This window comes from Calypte anna, chromosome 26, assembly GCF_003957555.1.
Source record: "Calypte anna isolate BGI_N300 chromosome 26, bCalAnn1_v1.p, whole genome shotgun sequence".
Lineage (NCBI taxonomy): Eukaryota > Metazoa > Chordata > Aves > Apodiformes > Trochilidae > Calypte > Calypte anna.
This window is the reverse complement of record NC_044271.1, coordinates 1105631-1129113: the sequence shown is the minus strand read 5'-3', so window position 1 is coordinate 1129113 and position 23483 is coordinate 1105631. Positions and strand designations below refer to the sequence as shown.

General features: G+C 42.4%; 1 protein-coding gene and 1 long non-coding RNA gene across 2 annotated transcripts in view; one reads left to right on the top strand and one right to left on the bottom strand.

Annotated features, from left to right (window-relative positions):
- Positions 1 to 23483, top strand: part of LOC115599731 — an 88673-nt gene that overhangs the window by 2718 nt on the left and 62472 nt on the right. The gene's annotated exons all lie outside the window — the stretch shown is intronic.
- On the bottom strand, positions 1870 to 18672 carry TSPAN2 (tetraspanin 2). The gene is made up of 8 exons (XM_030465669.1): positions 18539 to 18672; positions 16942 to 17044; positions 7552 to 7649; positions 7027 to 7101; positions 6374 to 6475; positions 5159 to 5230; positions 4362 to 4445; positions 1870 to 2275 (listed from the first exon to the last, which is right to left on the bottom strand). The coding sequence occupies exons 1-8, from the start codon at positions 18605 to 18607 to the stop codon at positions 2210 to 2212; spliced, it is 669 nt and encodes a 222-aa protein (XP_030321529.1). The 5' UTR covers positions 18608 to 18672; the 3' UTR covers positions 1870 to 2209.

Genomic DNA, 23483 nt, shown 5'->3' with positions numbered 1-23483 from the left:
CATGAATTTGCTTCCAGTGCCATTCTCTCAGTTGAGCCTTTCTGAAGAGAAGACAGCAGATCAAGGCCCTATTTCCTGGTCTGATGATTTCAACAAATTCTTAGGCCCTGCTTTTACATGGCATCCATACTTAATTAGCTGTAAACAGATACAAGCCTAACTCCTCCTTGGCCTATAACACAGTATCTCCCTGTCAGATGGGTACCTGAAGCTAGGCCTGGAAGCTGCTTAGTTGGCAGTACCTTCTGCGTGCCTAGCGCTACTGCACAGTTGCTTCAGTGTCACAGTTTGTGGCTGAACAATCTGAGAGATATGTGTAAAAGACAGTGACATGTATCAATAACATTGGATACATAGAACAGCAACACGATTTCCAGTCCTGAAGGAACAGAAAAAGTGATGGGGGTTTTGAGTTTCTTTGGGGAATGAGAGAGAAATATCATGAAGGATGTAAACTCCACACAAGCATGCACCCTAGAATGCACACAGTTTCTGAAATTCCACTTCTATCCATTGTGTTTCAGTGAAATAAAGACCTCATAACCTGTAAATGCCAAGTCCTGGTAGACACAATTTCAGTGGACTAAGTAGTTAGGTTAACTTTTCCCCGTCTTGTGTAGGACAGCTGCATCAGAAGTCTGAATGAGTGATCATCAGAGAGAGACAGCTGCTATGTAGATACTGTTAGCTAAAAGCTCTTCTCTGAAATGGTGAATTATCTCAAGTAAGCCAAAAATTCAGAGATTCTGTGCCTTTGATGTAATTTTTTTCCCCTTCTGGGGATCACCTTTCTCCCTTCTAGGCTATTTTGAAAAGGAACAATCTCTTATGAATAAATATGACAAATAGAAAAATAAAATATAGAAACAAACTATGTAAACACAAGCCCTGAGGTATTTCAAGCACACAGTGTAATTTTTATACCTAACATGCAATCTATAAGTGTCAGTAAGATAATTCAATTTATGACTCTCTAAAATGCCCCATCTTTCTCTCCTGCCTTACACACCAAGAAAGGGTAAGAGGTTGAGGTAAGAGCCCCATGGAAGCTGTGATAGTCACAGAAGCAGAAACAAGATATTAAAGTGCTGTGTGTCTTTCCCTGACCATTTTCATTCAACAGGTGGCTTCCACAGGCCAATTAGATTCAGCAGAGTATCTGACAAAGCTGCTGGTTTTCTGAAAATAGGTTCCACTCCTGCACCAGCATAAATACCAATTAGAGTCTAGGGACTTCTTAACAGAGGTTTGAGTGGCCCCTTTAACTCATGGGGTTTTGTTTGTTTGTTTTGTTTGCCTGTGTGTGTCAGGCTAGCTTGGGAAGCTTAAGCACACTTTGCACCTCAATTGCTGTCAAATGACTGCATTATCTTTCGAGCTTCCCACCTCTTTCCCCCTCTTCCTTTAGCCTGGATCTCATAGGATATGTTTCCTCCCCCAGAGCTTTCTGCATCTGCATGAAGGGTCCAGTCATAAAAAAACCCCAACAAACCCAGTCTCTGCATGACAGTGAAGTCAATGGGTCTACTCACATGGCTTGGTTTGTTGGAGCAGACCTTTAGGCAGTACATATTTTTAAAATAAAGTCCAATTTTATTAATTCTACGCTGTTTGGTCTTGAGAAAGAACAGTTACAAAAAGGATCATAGGTCTTACTTTTAAAAATAGCCTTTGTTCCTCTGCTAATTTTTGGCAAAGAGGGGCTATAGATAAAAGGGTTGCAAGCCCTATATACCTGTGGGTGTATGTGCACTCTTGCATAGTCATAGTGACACTATGGAACAATATGCATTCAAACATGCACACAGAACATTTGCACATACTTACCTAACAAGGTACTGTGCAGTACTGAATATACAGATACTGCTCATGTGCATATATATTTGTAATGAGAGATACACAGTATGTTTACACAGTGTTTATAGATGTGTAAACTCTTAATTGCACTTATGCAAACATTAAAAATCATATTAGTCTTAGGTGCAACTTTGTTTTTTCCATTAAAAAGGACATTTTAAAACCCCTTTTTGTTCACTTCAGTTTTACTGTAACTAATACAATTCACCTGCTTACCTAATGGGATATTTTCCTCTCAGTATGTTAAAACACTAATTAAAATGCATTACAATTATTAAATTGGGTAGAGGAGCACTTCTTGTAAAGCTTAGTCTGGAACTCCCGGGACAGTGAAAGTTGTGCAGTGAAAGGTTTAGATCATGTCTCTTGTACTACGGATCACACAGCACAGAACCATGCTGAATATCATGCCAAAGATCTAGAAGAGAAGGGATGCAATTTAGGGAAACACAAAACAGTTATAAAATAGTCTTCCTGTCAGAATAATCTGAAGATTCTTATGGCAGAGCAGCAAGTGGCTGCCTCTGTAGAGAGACATTGTCAACCAGGTGCCTCGAGTTGCCAGTGAGTGGGTGTGAGTCCACCTGTGCCTGATCTTGCTCATGCCCAATAGGGGCCTGTCCTAATCAGGCACAGGTGGACTCACACCCACTCACTGGCAACTCGAGGCACCTGGTTGACAATGTCTCTCTACAGCCTCCATCTACAATCATGCATCAGACAGTTAATGTAAAGAGAGATTTCACTGATACCCAAAGCCCAGGTTTTATCTGCTCACACTCATTTCACTGTTCTTTATTCTAAATGCTCAGGCCAGTGTAACAGCCCCAAGCATTAATATTAATATTAACATAAATTTCACATAAATTACTATGAGTGTTGGTATTATACCTTGTATAGCACCAAAATGTTCAGAGCATACATTTGAATAAGAGCAAAGGATTATTGCAGAGGAGCCAGGACTCTAGAAGTTGTGCTGAGCATTGCTGTTTTACAGGGACATCTAAGCTCTTAACTACTCAAGACCGAGAGTGTACAATAAACATAAAGCTCTTTTTGGGGGAAGTCACTAACCAGAGTGAATGTTAAAAGCAGAGAACGTTGGATGTTGCTACGGTGTCCAGAATTTATTTTCTTTTGCCACAGGCTGATTGTCCAAAGCTGTTAGCAGCTATCTCCTGACATTTTATTGCCATTGATGGGACAGGACTCAGTCCATCAGGTAGTGAAGCCACGAATTCATACCCCCTCCTTAAGGAGGGAGGTGGCTGACCAGTTATACCCCATGAGTGTCAGAAGCAAGCACAGAAAAATATACCAACATATTTCAGGTTTCTGCTGCTAAGGAGGTTAGAATTTTAATAACTTACGCTGTATCTGAAGTGGGAAACCATGGCAGAGAAGTTCATATTTCTAGAGTATCCTTGCTGAGCACCTAGGCTATTGGAACTCTGTCCCACCTATGTTGCTTTGCTATATTTTTAAGCACACCTTCATGTTTTATACAAATCACAGGACTGGTAATCCCCTTCACCCTCACTATGGTTTTTGTGTTATATACATAAACCCTTCATGTGCTTTAAAGTGTCTGCATATGTCTGTGAACCTCCTGCTCCTCCAAACAGCTGAAGATGTACTTCTTTACTGATATTCTGGTTCCTTGTTCTGCTTCAGACCAGTGCTCGTTTCTGACTCTGAAGGAAGTCCTGGCACAAGTGTGCTGGAAAATGCTTTCTGTTAAAGCCCAAGTTGGATACAGACATCCCACTGCTGCCATATCCTTGCAGCAGGGTGACATCTATTGGTCACAGTTCTGTCATGAAGGAGCAGACCTTGGGAATACAGCAATATACACTTGTGGGAGAGGCTGGACTGTGAGGAAAGGTATGGATGCTGTGATGACACACAGCTATCTGTAACTTGTGCTGCATGTTTAGGAAAGAAACGCTGTTCTGAAAACTATGCAGTTTAAATCCTGTTCTTTAATCAAAACACATATTGATCACTGGATCTATGACCTAGAAAATCTGTTTATAAACTGTCTTTCACATTGAGCCAGTGCTGCAGCCAGCATTTTTCCAGGAAAGCCATTTCTATACAAAGGTAGACACTCTATATTCCTTATGAAATTTAAAGGAAGGGATTGGATACTCAAATGGCCTAAAGCATCAGACTGTGTATGTTTTTAATATCTGAAATTCTGTTATGGCCTTTTCCTTTTCAGTTTGGTTCATATGCACTCCACTTTCCTATTATTACAACAAAATAAGATTTCCATTAGATACTTTGGACCCTGCCTAAGGACACAAAATGAACTGGTAAAAGAAACTCGTGTGTCATCTTGCACCAGTCAGTTTCCAGAGAGGAGACACATTGACCGTGATAAGAATAGCTGCACCTTTGAGGAACCTCACCAGTTGCTGCAAAATGCCTTCCACAAACTTTGAGTAAGAGACAGGGGGGCTCAAATGTAAACTTGAGAATGAAAACATAAATTTACTCACTGTGATGGCAGCAATTGCTATTCCAACGATTCCAACTAAATGCAGGTTAGCATCAATTACATTGTGTATTTCAACCAGGCAGTTCTATTAAAAACAAAATTGAAAGATTTTTTACTCCTAGAAAAATGTACTGCAAGCAACTTTGTTAGCTTTTTGTTAGCTTTTTTTCTAAACAACAAAAATTGACATGAAAAATATTGCAGTCACTGTCTTAATTCTTGCATCTATGCCTTGTGTTTTGTTGGGCAATTTTCACAGCATATTCTCTTTTCTAGTAAAACATCTGTACCTCTGGCCTGTACAGGCTGATTTTCCCTACATTCAAAAACCTTTTTATGACAGGCCATGCTAAGTTTGGCCCTTCAGATTGACATAGTAATCACAAGCTGATTCCACAACAGACAGCAATAACACACCCTTCTTAACACCAACATAGTTTCTAGTCAGGAGTCTCCCTGCATGTTTCAAGGTTGGCACTTATAAAAATTCAGCCTTCACAGGCTTCTCATTTAGGACTTCTATTCTTCTGTGACCTTTCCACTTTTCAGATGATGTAATATTGTCCCAGCTACAGCGGGATGCTACACATGGGCTTCAGAAATGAGAGCTGGGCATGTTCAATATGACGTCCAGTTTATTTCAGCCTCCACTCTGTACCATTTTATATGGGATTTCATGCTGGGATTTGCAAGGAAAAAAGGGAAATCTTCCTTTCTTTTACTTACAGAATGTCTTTGCTTTTACGAAACAACTGACATGAAAAAAATATTAGAACAAGCAGAATAGAGGACACTTGCCTTTGGCATCTGGATATTCTCTGGGCAGGGTAGTCCCACTTGTTCAATATTATCTTTACCACAACATTTGAGCTAAATGAGAGAGATATGAAGAATCAAAGAAGGAGAAACCATAGACTGTTTTCCTATCAAAAGAGAGACAATAACTAAAAAACCCAAAACAATACAGATCAAATAATAAACTACTCCCTATATCAACTGCTACCTCTGATAGAATTCCGAATGCATAGGCCAAAATTCTCAAAAATCAGTTTTCAGTTGTCAGAAGCCATAGCAAACAGACAAATTCCAAAAGGGATTTTTATCACAGTAACTCATAACAAAGCAAACAAGTATAGTTTAGAAAAGCAGCACCCTGGCTTACACGGAAATAGGAGTTGTTAAAGTGAAAAAGCAGAATGTTCAAATAGTGCACACAGAATTATTGGCAGTGCACAGCAGCTAAACCAAAGAATGCTAGAGTATTTATTTCTGACAAAACATAGTGCTGGGTTTGGAAACAGTGATAAATTAGTGTTTCAGAGGGTTTGTTTTTCCTGTTTGCCTATCTCCCACAAAATGCTTGGAATTCTTCTTTGGGTCAGAAATAACAGCTATGAGAGAAGGACACAAGGGTCCAAGGTTGTGAAATGTTTGTCCTAAAGAACGTGGGAATGCTGCAGGGAGCAACAAAGCTTGGGCTTGATCTCTGTGGGAGGCAGTGCAGATACAGGATGGATACAAATAGGATTCAGGAAGTCACAGGTTCTTACTCTGTTTCAGACACAAACTTTTTGGGGCCTGAACTAAATCATATGTGTGTTTTTGGTATTCTACCTACTTTCAGTGACAGGATCTGCCCTATTATATGCCCTGGGACATGACTCTCAGTTTTTTCTCTGACAAATACAGAGAGATTCAGACCTTTCTGCCTCTCTGCATCTGAATGTATTCTTGGATTTTAATATCCAAAAGAGCCATAATAGTCATATTTAGTCCACAACAAGCACTAGAAGCATCAGCTGGAATTTAAAAGCCTGGCCATTTTCAAATGTAGGGATCACTTGGGATTTGAAAACCAGAATTCTGTGAGAGCCATCAGGAAACTGGGTTGTGAACCTCTGTTTCCCTCTTAAGTAACACTCAGTGCTGTTCTTTTATACCTCAGTTCAGTCCATTCTAATTTTTAAAAGGTAATGTAGTAGTAGTGCAAGATGTTAGAGGAGGACTACTCACAGCCAAGTGGTAGTGATAGATAGTCATGTTGACCTTTCCCCCTGGGTTTTTCATGTAGTCATCATAAATGTCTTCGTAGATTTTCTGGGCTTCCTGTATTGCCTGCAGAGATCAGACTTTCCAAATGAGTGTCAAATAAGTCACTCAGTGTCACTCAGTCCAGTGTAGACTTTCAGCTTGTCATCAACCTCCAGAGCAGCAGAAAATTATGCCTGGTAAACTGAGGTAGCATGACTGGAAAGACAGGAGATATGTGGCCTGATGGCATTCAAAAGGGACTCTGCATGGGTCAGAGTGTAGTTACGCTGTGTTTCGATTAAACAGTTATTTAGAGAAGTTCAGTGCATAAATATATTTGCCCTTTTCCCAAGCAATACCCTCTTATCATGATTATAATTCTATTTCATGTCCCCTGTGGATGTAAATTTAAATGACACCTACAGGTTTTCCTTAACAGAGGGGAGGCAAAAACTGTACCTCATTCAGGACTTGTGATAACACAAGCTCTTACTGACTCCAGAGAAGAATGTCAGAGGGTCTTCCTGGGAAAAGTCTCCTGAAAAATTATCCTATGCAAGAGCCAGACTTTAGGTCAGGTTGCCTTGTAATTCATAACTGCCCCGTTATTACATGAGAAGTTGCTTGCTGCTTACCATTTTCTTGCCTATAAAGGCAAATACTCCAGCAGTGACCTCAGCTGCAAATATCACCAACAAGCAAGCAAAGAACTGCAGAGGAAGAGAATAATCTTAAATTAATATGTGTTACACAGTTTTGTTTTATATGGACTGCCAGTCAATTCCTCATCCTTGCCCAGGGTGCAGCAGCCCCCACAGTAACTGAATGAAAGCTGCTAAGTGGGGTCAGCAATAAGGGTGTCAAGTCAGATTCCTTGTAATACAGTAACAAAGGTGGAAATGGCAAAGGTGTGCATCAGGTGGTAGCTTCAGAAAGGACAGAAGGTAATTCCAGGAAAAATATCACAGAAGACAAGCAATGGAATCTTCATATATGGAAGCTCAGCAATAGCTTGGTGACTGGAGATGCAAGATTAGCCAGTAAAAGGACATAAGACATTTCAGGTTCTGGACAGCAAAGATCTTTCCACTAATGACACAGAACATCAGCTTTTGAATCATTTTCCTGCACAGCCCAGGCCCTTGAGACCTTTTACTTACTGCTCCAAGTAAGCATTGAGACTCCCGCGCTGCTCCACAGCACCCGAAAAATCCAACTGTGGTCATAAGAGCCCCTGCTCCCACCAATACATACAGTCCTATAAAAATCAGAATCAGATAAGAATTTAAGGTTTCTCTTCCCAGTCTGCTACTCAGTTTGTCAAAACCCAACATAAGTAACAATGGTTTCTGGCTCTCAGGAAAAACACCTGTTACACAGAAAGGTTTTTCTTACCACAAAATGATTTCTTCAGAATTCTTGGAGAATCTCATGAACACAATGGAACAGACTTCCACCTCCCAAGTTTCCTGGACCAACAGCAGCTCAGTCCAGGATTAACATGCATCATATCATCCAGAACTCCTTACAGCTTTTCAGTGAGGAATGTAAGGTGAAAACAAAAATCCAAAATTGCTGGAGGGCTTATTTCCATGAAACCTAGGGCTGGAAATGTGCTGTACTGCTATGTAGGGATGGAACTTGAAAAGCTTAGCAGTTGCCTGGCAGTACATAAGAAAGGCCATTTGAAGATCTTCAGGAAAGGTACAGGCACTCCAGTGTGATGTTCCTCTGAAATCAGTGCTTTGTTCTGGGGAAAAAAGCTGATTGCTATAGGTCACTGCTAAGAATGGAAGCTTGTTTGCAGTTTAGTGATTTGGAGCATGGCATCTTTTGGGATAAGTAGTGGCTTTCCTGTCTGCTGAACAGGCATATTCCAGCAACCACTTCCTGGGAGTGCATTGCTGAATAAACTTGAGGCTTCTAACATAAGCCTCAAGCTGTGTAGACAAATTTAATGACATAAAGAAAGAACAGCAAATAGTGGATCATTAAAAAAAACATTGAGAGGACAAGAAAGCAATCTGGGGGTGAGACTGCCAGCAAAGACCACATCTGAGACAAGTACTAAACATGGGAGATGTCAGTATGATATATTAATAGCATTTCTGCCACCTGTAAAACTGATAGAAATACATTCAACAGTTGTTTTGTTTGTTTGTTGGTTGGTTGGTTTTTGTTTGGTTTTTTTTTTGTATGGGCTTTATCTAGGACCAGAGGAAACCAGAGCACAGAACTTGCCTTTCCTCAGTTCTCATCAGACCACAACATCTGTGTTTGTGCCTTGTCTCTGGGTACCATATCAGCCAAAGTGCAACAAGATCAGTATAGTGCCCTGTAACTCGAGTCTTTGCCTTGTGTGAGCAAGGTGGAGGACATGCAGAAATCTGCCGTGACAATCCACCACTAGGACAACAGCTTCATTTCCCGCATGCTATGAGGGGACAGTGGAACTACAGACTGCACACTAGAGGGCACAGTGAGCCTTGCTCCCAGCTTTAACAACGCAAACTTTTGATGAGAACGTTGAGTTACCAATTAAAACACGATTTTAAAATCTAGCCCAAATTTTTAGGGTTAACAGAGCTGTTGGCATTTACTGTTAGTAAGCCTTGTGTAACCTAGCCCTACCAGAAAGCCCTACAAATTACAGTTGGCAATGATAATAAGGTAAAATGAAAATGAAACAATATAGGCATGCAGAGCATCTAGATACTTGGCCACACAGATGCAGCCTACTTGCAGAAAACAAACCCCTGCCGGCTGCCCATCCATTAGCGTGTCCCTGCATATCAGCCAGACAGCTATCCCAGCTACTGTGATCCTTCTCCCCTCCATACTTCTTGCTGCAGTACCTTTCTGGTGCCAAGGAATGCTGCTGAAAAATATATTCTCCTAGATAGCAATATAACGATTATAATACAGCTTTGTCAGGTCTGTGACAACAGATATGTGGGATCTGCTGCTGACTGTGCTGGCAACTCGTACCCTGTATTTTTTAGATTTTTAATAATAAGCATATTGTGCCTTACTAGGACTGAGCATTCTTCAAGCTAATACTTGTACAATTATTCAAAACACAGTGGTTTTTACTGAGGGAGGGATTTATAAAGGTATACAAGGCTGAGGAGAGGAAGGTCAAGCACTCATGAAAGATGAAATGTAAAGACAAAAAAACTTCTCTCAGGTGCAAAACCTGCAGTTCAGAAGCCAAACAGTGCCATGTTCTGAGATCTCCATAACAGAGTGCAATTACAAAGACTTTTCCCGGATCCTTTTCTACATGCCACTCCTTACTCCAGGCCCTGTAAGTACTTAGCAGACAATTAAGTAGAGTGACTTTTTTATTAATAGACTGGAAAGAAGTCTTCCCGTTTCTTTTTGTCGCTGCTAGCTAGCAAAGACAAAGCTCTCTGAGGTTCAGGGCTGAGACCACCCTCAGGAATTTGTATTTGCCTTTGTCTGAGAAACAGACTTAACATTTCACTTGTATGACTCACAGCTAAACCACTACCTTAACCAAAACTTCCCTTTTAAGGCGTGTTACAGGAAGAACTCACACCGATCACTGAACAAAGCTGAGCTTGATGTGTGCCTGGCCCCTCAATTGAGCCAGCCAAGAATTTAAAACCAGCTTCTTCCATCTTCTGTTCAGGAGAGTTCATTCCAGAATGTCCTTTCTCAGCCTAGGATTAGTAGCTGCTGATCCTCTGAGAGCTATTTCTAGATGGAAAATAATGACTACACTTAAAAATTTCCACAAAACTAAAGATGTTTTTACTTGTATACTATATATATTCACAGATGTAATCTTTCACATGAAAAGAATCCAGAGGGACCAGGTTACTTCTCAGCTTGTACTGTGAGGTTTCCTAGCACCCAGATCCAAGTATGCTCAACTGGAAGATGATTTCTAGGAAGGATATCAAAGCAATATATTCAGAAACATCCCAGATGGTGTGTGTATATAAGACAAGGAGCTAGTATTTCTTTTCCTAGTGGACTATATGCAGCAATGTCAGTATGATCACTTCAAATTCTTGATTGAAATAGACTTTTTTCAACCTCCCCCCCCCCACAGTAATTCTTCATGATGTCTTTGAGTTACAGATCCCTGCCTAGAGCTTACTGGAAAGAGCAGAAGCAGACAAACTTCTCTCTGTCTGGCTTTTGTTTCACATGGGTTTCTTGTTTACCTGGCTGCTATGGTCACTTTCCATTTTAAATAGTTCTTCTTTTTCTTTTTGGGCTGAGTAATTAACAGAGAACAAACCACCAACTGTTCATACTCCACTGAGAAAACAAGCAGGTCTGTTCTTGATATAAGGAATCCAGAGACAGTGATGACAGGAGTCCTAGAACACAGACATGACTCGAAGAGATTTTCCTGTGGTTGTTAAGTGCATTACAGTCTGGGAGGCAAGTGCACTCCTTCACAAGGCTCTCAAGCTCTTAGAGCACCAAGAAGCCTGTAGTGCAAATCCACTATTCAAACAGATGAGAAACATTTGTAGGAGCTGGAAATTGGGGACAGTTGTGTGTGTCACAAGTGGTAACTAAAGTCAGTTTCTGGAAAAGGTTTGTTACTAGAGATTACAATTCTTGTGTTAACTTTTTTTAAAAGTACATTTATCTATAAAATACATTTACAATACTGGATAAGAGAGTTAGAGTATTTTAAGGAAGACAAATTTCTAGAGAACTGGAACATGCACCTAATTTGAGTATATTGTACAGACAATTACGTATCTTGTGTGAATTCAAGAGGTATTTCGTGGTTAATCTTTCTCAAACCACAACAGCATTACAGATACCAGGCAGTTTGTAGGCTTCTGCTGATACACAAAATCTGAATTTAAATTTAGAATTAACCTCACTGTAGTTTAACATCTCAGGACATTGCCTCTCTGTCTGCAGTCCTCTCTGATTAGGACACCCTGAGTAATCTTGTGTGTATGCATACATTGCTTTGCAGATATCAGCAATCAGACACTTCTAATGCTTAAAGCACAGGCTCCAAGCCACCCAGAACAGAAAACAGGGTACTCTGCAGATAGTTGTCTTAGGGTCTGTGAGAGTGTGAGTGATCATTCATAGAATCATAGAATTGGCTGGGTTGGAAGGGACCTCAGAGATCATCGAGTCCAACCCTTGAACCACCGTTGCGGTTGCTAGACCATGGCGCTCAGTGCCACATCCAGGCTCTTTGGAAAGATCTCCAGACACGGAGAATCCACTACTTTCCTGGGCAGCCCATTCCAATGTCTGATCACTCTCTCCGTAAATAAATTCTTTCTAATATCTAACCTAAACCTCCCCTGGCACAACTTGAGACCCTGCCCTCTTGTCTTGCTGAGAGTTGCCTGGGAAAAGAGCCCAACCCCCCCCTGGCTCCAACCTCCTTTCAGGGAGTTGGAGAGAGTGATGAGGTCTCCCCTGAGCCTCCTCTTCTCCAGTCTCAACACCCCCAGCTCTCTCAGCCTCTCCTCATAGGGTCTGTGCTCGAGTCCCTTCACCAGCCTGGTTGCCCTCCTTTGGACCTGCTCCAGGACCTCGATATCGTTCCTGAACTGAGGGGCCCAGAACTGGACACAGGACTCAAGCTGTGGCCTCACCAGAGCTGAGTACAGGGGCACTGAAGTACATCTGCACTGAAGTGCAGATAAAGCACCAGGGTGACTTGCAGCTACCTAGAGGAAGGTGAAGAGGGTGCATAAAAGCAGGAAATGGTGTAACTGCCGGTTCAGCTGTTGCTGCTGTGTGAACTGGCAAGCTTTTAGATAGTTACACAGTAAGAGAGTGGGCTGGGAGAAAGGTTTACTAAGAAGGACAGTTTAACAGGGATATAACAAAGTGCATTATCATGCTTAAGTGATGGATAAAAAAAAGTCTCTTGAATCTCGTTGTATTGCAAATATAAAACAATCAACTGGAGGTAGAAGGTCAGATGATTCCATTAGGCTTATCTGTCTTGTTCTGTAAGAATTCTAACTTGGTGGTGGCCTTGCCTTTACTCTTCCAGGTGGGGTATTACCTCTTAGGTGGGATACTACCTCTTAGGATCTGATTGCTAGGTTTCATGATCCAGCATATAGACTGAGAACTTTTGAACAACTTTCATTAACAATAATGTGTTTTGTTTTGTTTTTTTTTTTTTCCCTGATGTGGTAGTGGTGGTGTCATATTTTGAAAGCAATTTTCCAGAGCAGCAGCTTTTGTTTTGCACTCAGGGCCACTATCAACCTTTTCTTAACCACTTATCCTTGACTGCAGAAGAAGAAACCTGCGTGCAAAATGATAGGAAGAAAGAGGAGTTTATTTGGTTAAGCTTAAGTACAGACTAAAAACCTCACCACTACACATGATGGTAGGACCATTTGATGCTCTTCTTTGATGCATCTCTACACAAAAAATACTTTTCAAATAGCTCACATTTTAAAGGGTAACACAGTCTGAGAGAAAATACTATTGAGTAAAGGCATAGTGCTTGACTCCAAAATACATGAACAGAATTGTAACAAAAAGAGGCACAGGAGCAGGGAATTGCAGTTTACATGGATTTAACTGCTGGCAACTCATGTTTGTATGGGCACCCACTACTATGGAGAAAAACTACTAATATCCTTCAGCTTCAGACATGACTTCATATCCCAAGGCATGCACCATCTAACTGTACCTTTCAAAGCCAGAATGATCACTCACGCTCTCACAGACCCCGAGAAAAAGCCACAGCCACCCTGAAACTTGTATGCACAGATAGTTTGGCTCTGATGAACGCCTGGACCACAGATTGGATCATGGAACTAGAGAAAAGAGAATGTAGCAAAGCATAAAGTTTGTGAGCTCTGGCTGTGCAGGAGAAGCAATGCTACAGTGCTGCCAGTTATGAGAAAGAGTAATTCAGATTGATTCATTCACATTTATCAGGTTTTGTTACCATTCCTGATGGGGGCTGTTGAGTACATACACTTAATTTTTATTGGTCCTGGCAGTGAAGTGAACCTCTGCACCTAATTTATTAGGGATACAGAGAGTTTGTCCTTCATTTACCCAAGAATCAGAACAGATTTTCCTCTTCATAGACCAGAAGCAAAGAAGGGAGAACACTTGTCTTGAATTGATCCTTAAAAAGTGCCCATGTTAGTTTTTACTGTACAGATGCTCAGCTTGCACTCAGCAGTCACTCTTTTACTTCTGTGCTTTAGGCATTTTTAAATTCAAGAACTGCATGACTACAAAGACAGTAAGAACTGATTAATTTTTAGACAGCAATGGTCTCATCTTGGGTTCACACGAGAATCTCTCTTTTCCTTCTGATTGTTGCAGACTTTCCTGCCCAGTAAAGAATTTGTCAGTCTTGGCATAGTGGTCCCAAGAAGGATAAGCAATCCCAGGGGATTCCTTTTATTTTACATCTTTTCTCCATTTGGTCAGTGTGGAATATGGATCACTGAACACAAAACCACACGCAACAGAAAATTAAAACCACATATGTGCTTGACCTCAGCACTGCTGCCTGTAAGTTGCTCTTAAACCAACAAAAACATTTCAGTGGCTGGAAAAGATGAACAGGTCTGGTTGCCAAGTCATGGCCTGAACTATTCCAGGGGGCAGAAAAGGCAGCTGAACTGCTGGTAAAGAACAAGCCTACTTAAGGATACTCATTCTGGCTTAATGGAAAATGCAAAGATATAATTATAAATTATATTAAACTAAACATTTCAGATCAAGGAAAAAAAGCCAGCATTATAAGCACAAGCTGGTTAGACTCAGCTGGCAGCTCAGTACAGGTATAAGAAGAGCAGAATGTACTGCTCTTTAGAAGCAAGCAAATGAGATGTTTTCCACAAGATGGTGATTCTGGACATCTGGACAGTGCTTCAATCTACAAAGTAAACTCTGAATGCAACTGCACTGTACCAAGCATTGACAGAAAGCTGATCTGATCACAGGGGTCTGGGTTATCATATGGCAGCCACAAAGGTAGTCAACAGAACAGAGCTAAAAAAGAATTAAATATATGGCCATATATTTGTATCTCCAAGTCACGCTGATGATCTGCTTTCTCTTTCAGCCCTCTGGGCAGCAGTTCTGTGTGTGCTGCTCAGTGTTCCATATTAAGAATGCCTATGCAAAGTTCTGGATGTCACCCAGAATGCATGTTACAGACAAAACACACAATGCCAAATAAACAACAGTCCTTGAATCTCTCTGGGAAGGGCTCAATGCACAACTGTTGAGGGAGACTCGGAGCTGAAATCTTCTGGTGAGGTAAAAAGCTCTTGTGCATAACCATCAAGTGCAGCCTGGTCTGCTGCAAAAAACCCACCATTACTGAACTTATCACTCGTGTCTTACCACAGATTATTAACAGCCTCAGACTTCTGAATGACTGCCTCATCAGGTGCTAAGTATCTACATCATTTAGTGTGGTAATTAATGAGAGGGCTGCAGAATTTTTTTTGTTTTGTTTTCTTTAATAGGAATGCCATTCAGAGCACAATTACAAAAAAAAGGTGAAACTTCTGCTTTGGAATTCAGCCACAAGTGCAAATTTAAAATAACTCCATAATATTTATGTCCTGCTCCTTAGCACTTGCTCTGCTAGCTGCTGCACATTACAGCATACAGTTCTATAAATCCATGTGACAATGCAATAGTTGAATGTCATGTAATGTAGTGAAATGAGGCAACCAGGTGCCACTAATTGCCAGGGAGTGAGCATGAGCTTATGTCAAGCCCACCTGTGCCTAATTAGGGTGGGCCCCCACAGCGCATGAGCAGGACCAGGGGGCCAATAAACCCTAATTAGGCACAGGTGGGCTTGACACAAGCTCATGCTCAGTCCCTGGCAATTAGTGGCACCTGGTTGCCTCATTTCACTACAAAGTTATATGATTAAACTTTTTCAAGAACATTCCCCAGGATTTCTTCAAACTAAGTGAACAGCTTTTGTAATTCCTATTCAGTATTGAAGCAGATGAAATATTTTAGAAATTTAAACACACAGCACCAAAGAATAACATGTTTATACACTGTGACAGTCTGTACTGCAAAGCTGTGAAATGATGGTAGTGCTTATTCCCACTGCAGGATGTATTCCTTTCTGGCTTCTAACAAGGCAATCGTACTTGATTTTGAAGGCCAGAGCATCTTTCTGTCATGCTGAATCTCATGGGTCAAATGTAAGTGGATGAGGCAGTGAAAAGTTTCCAGATACAGCATAGGAAATTCAGCAAGTGTAAATGATCTGGAAATGAAGTTGGTGATCTAATATGCTGCTGACATAGCAGCTCAGATATAGGAGAAACAGTAAATCATACTTACTGGCTGTCTGTTTAAGTGGAGGCACTACAGGGTATTTTACAGTAACCCTTAAGTCCCAATAAATTTTTCATCCGAATGGTTTTATTCATCCTTAGAAACTCCCACAGAAACTTTTCGGGACATGACATGCTACCCAAGTATTCCCACAGTAGTATACAGTCAGCTCTGTGCCTCTAGCCTGGCTGCATGTGTTAAAGCAGCTTGGGCTTAGTACTGTGGTGTATCAGAGTCAAGTTCTCCACTAAGAGAACTGAGGTATTTAAAGCAACTGCACAGCCCAGGCATTATTCCTGTGATGAGTAACTGACTGCTGCAGCACAACTTTAGTCAACTTCCATTCTTGGCCACCCTCTCTGGACTGGGTATTCATTCACTGTATTGGTAGGTGGCAAAAATGTTTGCACTTGTTGGATTTTATTGAGTCCATCTCCATAGGCAATATATTAAAACAAAAAAATCTGACTCTTCTGGTATAAGGGTCTGTTACAATGGCAAATGCATAGAGAAATGCAGCTGATGGCAGTCCTAGACAGTTGCTATTTAGGGGTGTCTATAGATAAGCAACACAGGTGGCATTTCTGGAAAACTCAACTAAAAATTCTAGAGAGAAAAAAGTTTATCTTAAATTCCTAAAATTAGATATGACCAATGCCAGTTCTGTGCACTTGGGGAACTAGTTGGTTCCTGCCTAGATCATCAGATAATCAGTTCTTGAGATGACTGAACACTGTGTAGCTTTACTGTTTAGCTGTAGAAGGATTTGCTCTGATACCTAAAGTTACAGAGGGCCTCTGTGTGCAGACACAGACAAATACTGAGCAAAAATGTTGCTGCTGTGCTGGTATGTGAAACACTGAGAAGTGACACTCTTGTTTTGTTGGCTTGCAGCTGCACAGAAAGCTCTGTAAGGATATATTGGTGAGTCCCATGTTCCAGTAGTGTCTGACCCATCTCAATTTCTATTCCAACAGTAGTAATTCACTTAAGATATGTGAAGATTGTTGAAAATCTGAAAGAAGAGTTCAGTTAGGCCTAAAGAAGTCAATACCAAGCACAAAAAGGATGATAGCTATCATGCACATGACAGCACAAGAATGTCCAGTTTTGTGTAGTTCAGTCCAGGAATTGTTTGCTTTCATATAGTTTAATGCATGAGGTGTGTCCTGGGACCCAGATTGAAACGATGGCTAAAAGCTACTGTCATCACAGGCACTTTAACTTACCCATGAAGAAATACTCTGGAGACCTTTTGTCTGAAGCAAAGTCTGCCATAACCCCACCAAACCGCAGCCATAGACCAAAGGCGATGACAGCCAGTCCTGCCAGCTGGAAGATAAACAGATGACTTAATATTTCAGTAACAATGGCTGGAGCACATCAAAGAGCTGTCATTGGTACTGTATTTTTCTTGTCATCCCACAGTTTAGGATTGTGCTTCCAGAAAACTTAGGAAGCACTTGCCAGTGTGTGATAACAACAAACTCCTATTACAGTGCAATGTACTCCTTTATTTCTTTCATCTCTTTAGTACAGTGGCATTTCTGAACTTACTAGTAAGCATTGTAAGTAGTCTCATTTAGTCATCATAACTTAGACCAGGGGACTGGCTGTGGAGGGGAAGAGTGAGGGCATTTGAGCCTCCCTGCTTGCAGACATGGGCTCAGCCTCTAGCTTGCTGGAGCATGCTAGGAGCCCTCTCCTATCAGTCCAAGCTTCTGTGCCTCTGGTAGTTTGGATGTGTTTAAAATGAATGCCCCCAGTCCAGCTGAGGAGATAGTTTCTTCCATCTCAGTGAAAAGGCAGATAACAAAACACAGTAATTGTCACTTCTGTGCAACAACATAACACAAAGCTTTGTCCTACTGACTTGCAGCTGGGCAGCATCGCTCAGCTCCTACAGCTTGAGCACAGCAGCACTGTGTACCCGGAGCTTGCAGTGCTGTCACCAAGAGGGGAAAAGCATTTGGTTAAACTGTGTTTCAGGAGTAAAGGAGACAAAAGCCCCAGACTGCTCCAGAGAGGCTGAACAGGATTATTTTGTGACTTTTTTTTAAAAAAGCAGCAAACTGGAAAGAAAAAGACATTTAAGAAGGTAACATTGCTAGTTGTTTTCCAGTGCAAAAAACCTGCAAGACTATTGGAAGGCAGAAAGCAGCATGCAGAAAAGTGAAAGAAAAAAGAAAGCTTGAACTGAGCTGTGCTGTGGAACTGTGAAACTAGTAAGAAAGCTCAATGAGGGAAGAATGGGCATAGCATTCTCTAAATCTTTTGAGGGCTCTGCCACTGTTCATTGCCACTAGGGCATCTTTCAGCAAAGAAAGTGTAATGTGATGCAAGGCCTTTGTCGTAGGATGCACTTGTAAGAGTAGAAGCTGTTGGCTCATTATTTGAAATTCGTTGTTAGAGAGCTTCGTAATGCTGTGAAGAAGTGTTCCACTGCAGTACGCTGCATGGGAGGATGGGCGAACCTCTTTATGGTCACTACATTAAATCATCAGTTAAGAAAGATGCTGTCTCTTCTCAGCAATGTACGTTATTTCCCGGGAAGGGCTGTTTCTTTGTAGAAGAGAGCAGAAGTCGACAGCGCTGGCAGGGCACTCTGGCAAGGCAAACCCAGGCAAACCAGCCCGCAGCGCTCCTCCGAGGGACCCGCGCTCCGCCCGGAGCTCTCCCCCGCGGACCGCGCTCTGCCCGGGCTCCACGGCCGCCTCCGCGCGGTCCGACCGCGGCCAGGCCCTGCAGCTGCCGCGTCAGGTGCGCAGCGGCTCCGCCCGGACCCGCCAGCTCGGCCCTCTCCGCCCGGCCCGGCCCGGCGCTCACCCAGAACGTTAGGTTGAAAATGAACAGCAGGATCTTGATGCAGCGCATCCCCTCGTACACCGTGCCCATGGCGGGCGCCGGCTCCAGCAGCAGCTCCCGAGGCGCCTCGGCCCGACTCGCCGGCGGCTCCGGGCGGGGCGAGGAGCGGGGCGGCGCCGGGAGGCAGGTGCAGAGCCGGGCGCGGCCAGGGGCGGGACGGGGGGGCCTGAGCAGCCCGGGAAGCCCAGCCCCGGGAGGCGGTGGCGCGGGCCGGGCTTTATCCCCTGAGCGGTGCCCGGGGATGCCAGGGCGGCATTTCCCGGAGGGCTGCTCCCGCTGCCCGCACGGCAGGGTGGTTTCCCGGCGCGGTTGTGTCCCGGCGGGCGGGGGGCAGCTGCCCTCGGGTGGGATCCGGCCGCCCTGCTCAGGTGGCAGCGGGAGCAGCAGGGCCACGCACCCCGCGGTGCCAGGGAGGGCAGCGGGCCCTGTCTCTTTTTTCTTTTCCACGCTGGCTCAATGAAACTCTCGCCGTCTGGGCGCAGCACGTGTCTTAGGCCCAAGGCTTCCCATCAGAAACTAAAGTTTTGCTGAATGTAGATGGAGTGCCCACAAAATCATAAATAAGACCAAAAATCTGATGAGTGAAATCAGGGCCATTTTGTTTAAAATTCGTTTTGCTTACACTCAAAAAATAAGGGCTCCTAAAATTCACTTTACCATCATCACTAATGCTTCCACTGTTGTGCTCAAGATCTGACCCCAAAATGCTGACACTGTTGTAAATAGTGCATCTTTTTCCACTTACAGGCTTTTTTTCAGTTGTTGTTTTCTTTCACATTCTTCAGAAAGTTTGAGTAAGAAGTTGCTTGTAGGGCTTCGACAAAGGAGCACAAGGTAAGGTTTCTTGCAAAGTGTTTTTTCTATGTTAAGCATTTCCTCTGAGTATTTATCAAATAAAGCAGTTCGTTCTTGTTTTGTTCTGGATTAAAGCAGCTGTACATCTTTGCCTCTCTAGATTGATTTCATGTTTAGAATCAATATTTCCCAAGCTGTGTTTGGAAACCATGCAAAAAGGCAAAGATGCTTGGGTCTTGTAATTTCAAATCCAATTACACTTATCCAGTGATACTGAAGGATCTTGGACGTTGTTCTAGTTTCATGCACTTTGCTGTTTATCTTCAGATGATTTCAAGCTTGGTGGCATTTTAGGAAAATTGTCCTCAATAGTTTACTTGAAATGTAGAGGCAGAGTAGAATCCCTTTTTCCATTTGCAATGAAATACACCTAATTATTTGGTTGTGTTTCTTTATTTTTTGCAACTTTGTTTCAGAGTGATTCTGTGCTACATGGTATCGATCTAGCATGTCCAATATACTTTTAAAACAGTGAAAACATGAGTTCATTTAAATAGACAAAATAACTTGATGACAATTAAATGTATCAAGCAGTAGACAAAGACTTCATTATCCCCTGATACATTTGAAACAAGAAGGAAAAAAAAAAGAGGAAACAGCTTTGCATTGGCTTATGTCAGCAAAATAGATTGTATTTTCTCAGGCTTCTTTGCTTCTGTGGTAATTTTCATGCTATTCAGTGAATATACTGCACGTTTAGGAATGGAGCATTCAGCCTTCTTAAGTAGTAGGTCTAAAATTAGCTTAAATTATTATCCTCAGCTTTATTGGATGGACGGCAAACTCGGTTGTGGGAGGTTCCCACTATTTATCCTGAGCTCTGCCATGGATCTCCCTGCATGGTCCAGGGCAGCTGACTTAACGTGTGAACCCTGGTTTCCCTCATCTACCCAGTGTATGTGCTCTTAATGGTGGAAAGATCTTGGTTCTTCTTGTGGCCTTTATTTTGGGGAGAGCTAATCAGGATTAAAAATAAGTGTATTCTTTTAGAAAAGTGTTGGGGTGGGGTTTTGTTTTGTTTTGTTTGTTTGTTTCAGGAGGGCCAAGGGAGAATCTCAGTGAATATTTGGGAAGGAGTTGCAGGAACAGGACCCCCTTTGCTTAGGAGGAAAGAGCTGTTTCCTGACTAGATTCAATGGCAGCTACCTTAATCCCTGCAGAAAACCGATTACGCAGGAGAGCAGATTTCATTAAGTGACTGCACAGTCACTCTACAGAAGGTTCAGATGAAGACAAGACCAATCACTGAGAGAATTAGTGACAGGGAGTTTGTGGGGTCTATATCCTGTCCTTTTCCCCCAGCTTTCCACTGTCAACCGGGTAGGTACAAGGTCAGTACCCACCTGAATTCATCACGCTGCTGTTCACCGCACAGTTCTTAGCTTCTCTAGGAAGCTCTATTCTGCAGCTTTGTTCTGCACTGACCCCCGGGACAGGCAAGAGCCAAGAGCTCTGCTGACAGCCGGCGGTGTTCCCAGACCTCCGAAGATCTCTGGGACAACTGCGACCTTGCAGGTCATGGGGCCAGACATCGCCTGCTCTGAGTTGCTGCCGGCTCAGCCTCAGACCCCTCAATGCTCCCCGGACCTGAGCCACGGATGTGGCCCAGTGACGGGTTCACAGTCGCTAGATAGCCGGGACAAAACCAACATCCCCTGCAGCTCCAGGACCGGTACCGGTAACCGGGACTCGGCAGCACCGGACGCTCGGCGGGCAGCACCGCCACCTGCCGGCCAGGCCTTGTCAGGGCCCGCGGGTCGGGTCGGGTCGGGTCTCCGGTCCGAACGCTTCTCCCGTTACCATCTTGTGTTCGTGTGGCGTGAGCTGCAGTCGCACTTGCTGAGGACCTTTCTGTTCTCCACCCTCTCTTATCCCAGTTCATGTTCTCTGCTTTTCTCTGGTAATCAGTGTCTATGCAATCCTGACATTTCTTACAATAACACTTGTGATTTCCAGGTTTTCTATCCACTGAGATTTTTGAGAAGAACTCTGAAGGTAACTCGTTCTCATTTTGTAGGGTATTATGGAACAAATCAATATAGTGGAGGGAAGAAGGGACTTGAAATATTTTTGTCAATACAATTATCAAATTGAGAAATAAATATTCAGTTGGCAGATGAGTCACAAAATTATTTAATCACCTGTGCTGGTTAGTTATTTTTCCCATGAAAATAATCTTATTTCCTGGCTTAATCCTGTAATTTACATGGAATTACAACTGACTTTACATTCCCAGCAAAAAGCCCAGAAACCATAATGGACTCCCATTCTAACAGGGACAATGAAACTTGCATCATACCCTTGGCATCTGTATTGCTGTTTCCATTTCCACTGAGTAATAGCCAGAACGCTAGGGCTGGCAACACTGCCTCTGCCTCAGAATGCAGCTCAGGAATTGCTCCCTGGGCTACAAAAGAGGACAGAAAGGACGCTGTTTCTCCAACTAAATAGTCTGTTCCTTTGTTTCCTTCCACATTTTTTAATATTTAAAAATATATTTAGTTGTTTTGCATCTGGAACTTGCATGACAAATCAGTCTGCAAGGCTTATACAAGGCTGTTGAGAAAACTGTGGCCAGATCCCCTGACAACTGCACTGGCCTGGTTTTTTCTTTTTCAAAGTGTCCAGGATTTGTTGTGCTTCAAATCCTGGTCTATCTCTGAAAGCTACTTTTCAGAAAAAGCCACTGCAAGTCTGTAAAATCACAGAATCCTGTGAACTACTTGATTTCTACAGCAAGCATCAGGCAGAAATTATTTCTAGCGTGTCCCCTTAATGGCTAAAATTGGAATAAAGACAGAAGAATACCTTGTTTTATTTTCTGTTCTCACCTAGTAAGCAATTCTCTGTCCTAGTTTGGCTTTTTGAGTCCCCTCCCAGCTCTTTGCTAGACGAATGGGAGGCATTAGTCCAATTATCAGCTAGTATACTCTCTTTGTAGATAGTTTCTGCTCTTTGGGCCTGATTTCTCTCAGGCAGATGTCAAATGATGTGATTTGCACCTTCCACTTTCATTCATCAACTCTTCCTATTTACTAAGTTCATCTGCAAGGTGCAGGTGAATGGTCCTTAATACTTACACAAATGACCAAACCATGTGTGAGTTGAGTGAACAAGGCATCTCTGCAGAAAGGCTGCTGATGACATAGTTTGCAGGCTCATGTAAATAGTGACAGCATGCACAGCCTTGTGATTGCATGCATTCCAAAGGAACATCTCCTATAGATTTCCCAAGCCAAAGAACAGAAATAATGTTCCATATCACAGCTGAATTATCTGCTGTCATCTTTAACTTAAAAGTATACACTTTCCTTGAGAAAATCAAAAGAGACAAAAATCTATAATAGCAGCTGGAGCTGCATTTTTGTGAAGGCCTTTCAGACAATTTTGCCACAGCAACATTCAGTTCTCAGAAGTTAAGTGTCTTCTTGACCTGGGATGAAACAAAGCACTGCCCAGAAAGGAAGGTTTGTTAATGTTAAAGTCACTGTTAGAAAGAGCAAGTTTGGTTGTTTCTGCTACCCATTAAGCAGCAGCACATTCTGGGCAGTTGATGTTAACAGGTCCATGAACTATCCATGATAAAACGTAATAACCACTGATGAAATATTTTAATTTGGCTTCATTTCCCTGGAGGGATTAGAAGAGCAAGAGGATGCTTTGTTTCCCAGGAAACCTGGGCTAGAGGGTAATAATGTGACCTGTCAAACTGTGAAAAATATTAAGGAAAAACAAGTTATCAAAACTGCTGCTCAGGGTTTAATTAGAAGGAATTCTTCTTATATGTGTGATGGCTAAGATCATTTTGAGTTAATCTAGCTGGTTGGATCAGCATGGAAGATGAGGTATGGAGCTAGTTCTGTGATGAGTCACAGGGTGTCTGGAACAGCTGTGCAGGGAAAAACTTACTTGGCCTAGGCCTAAGAGTTTCTGCTGTGAATTAGTGAGACCAACGACTAAATATGAAAGTTTAGAGCATGTAAGTGAGTGGCACTTGCCTGTGCATGGCCTGATTTAATGTTACTGGATGTACACTTAGTTTCAACCATTC

Bases quoted from the DNA above. Each gene is read 5' to 3' on its own strand.
- TSPAN2 (XM_030465669.1), bottom strand. From the start codon at position 18,607: ATGGGCACGGTGTACGAGGGGATGCGCTGCATCAAGATCCTGCTGTTC. The intron at 6,476-7,026 runs GTAAGCAGCAAG...TGATCTCTGCAG, and splicing joins CCTTTATAGGCAAGAAAATG to GCAATACAGGAAGCCCAGAA. The intron at 5,231-6,373 runs GTGAGTAGTCCT...TCTCTCATTTAG, and splicing joins TCTATCACTACCACTTGGCT to CTCAAATGTTGTGGTAAAGA.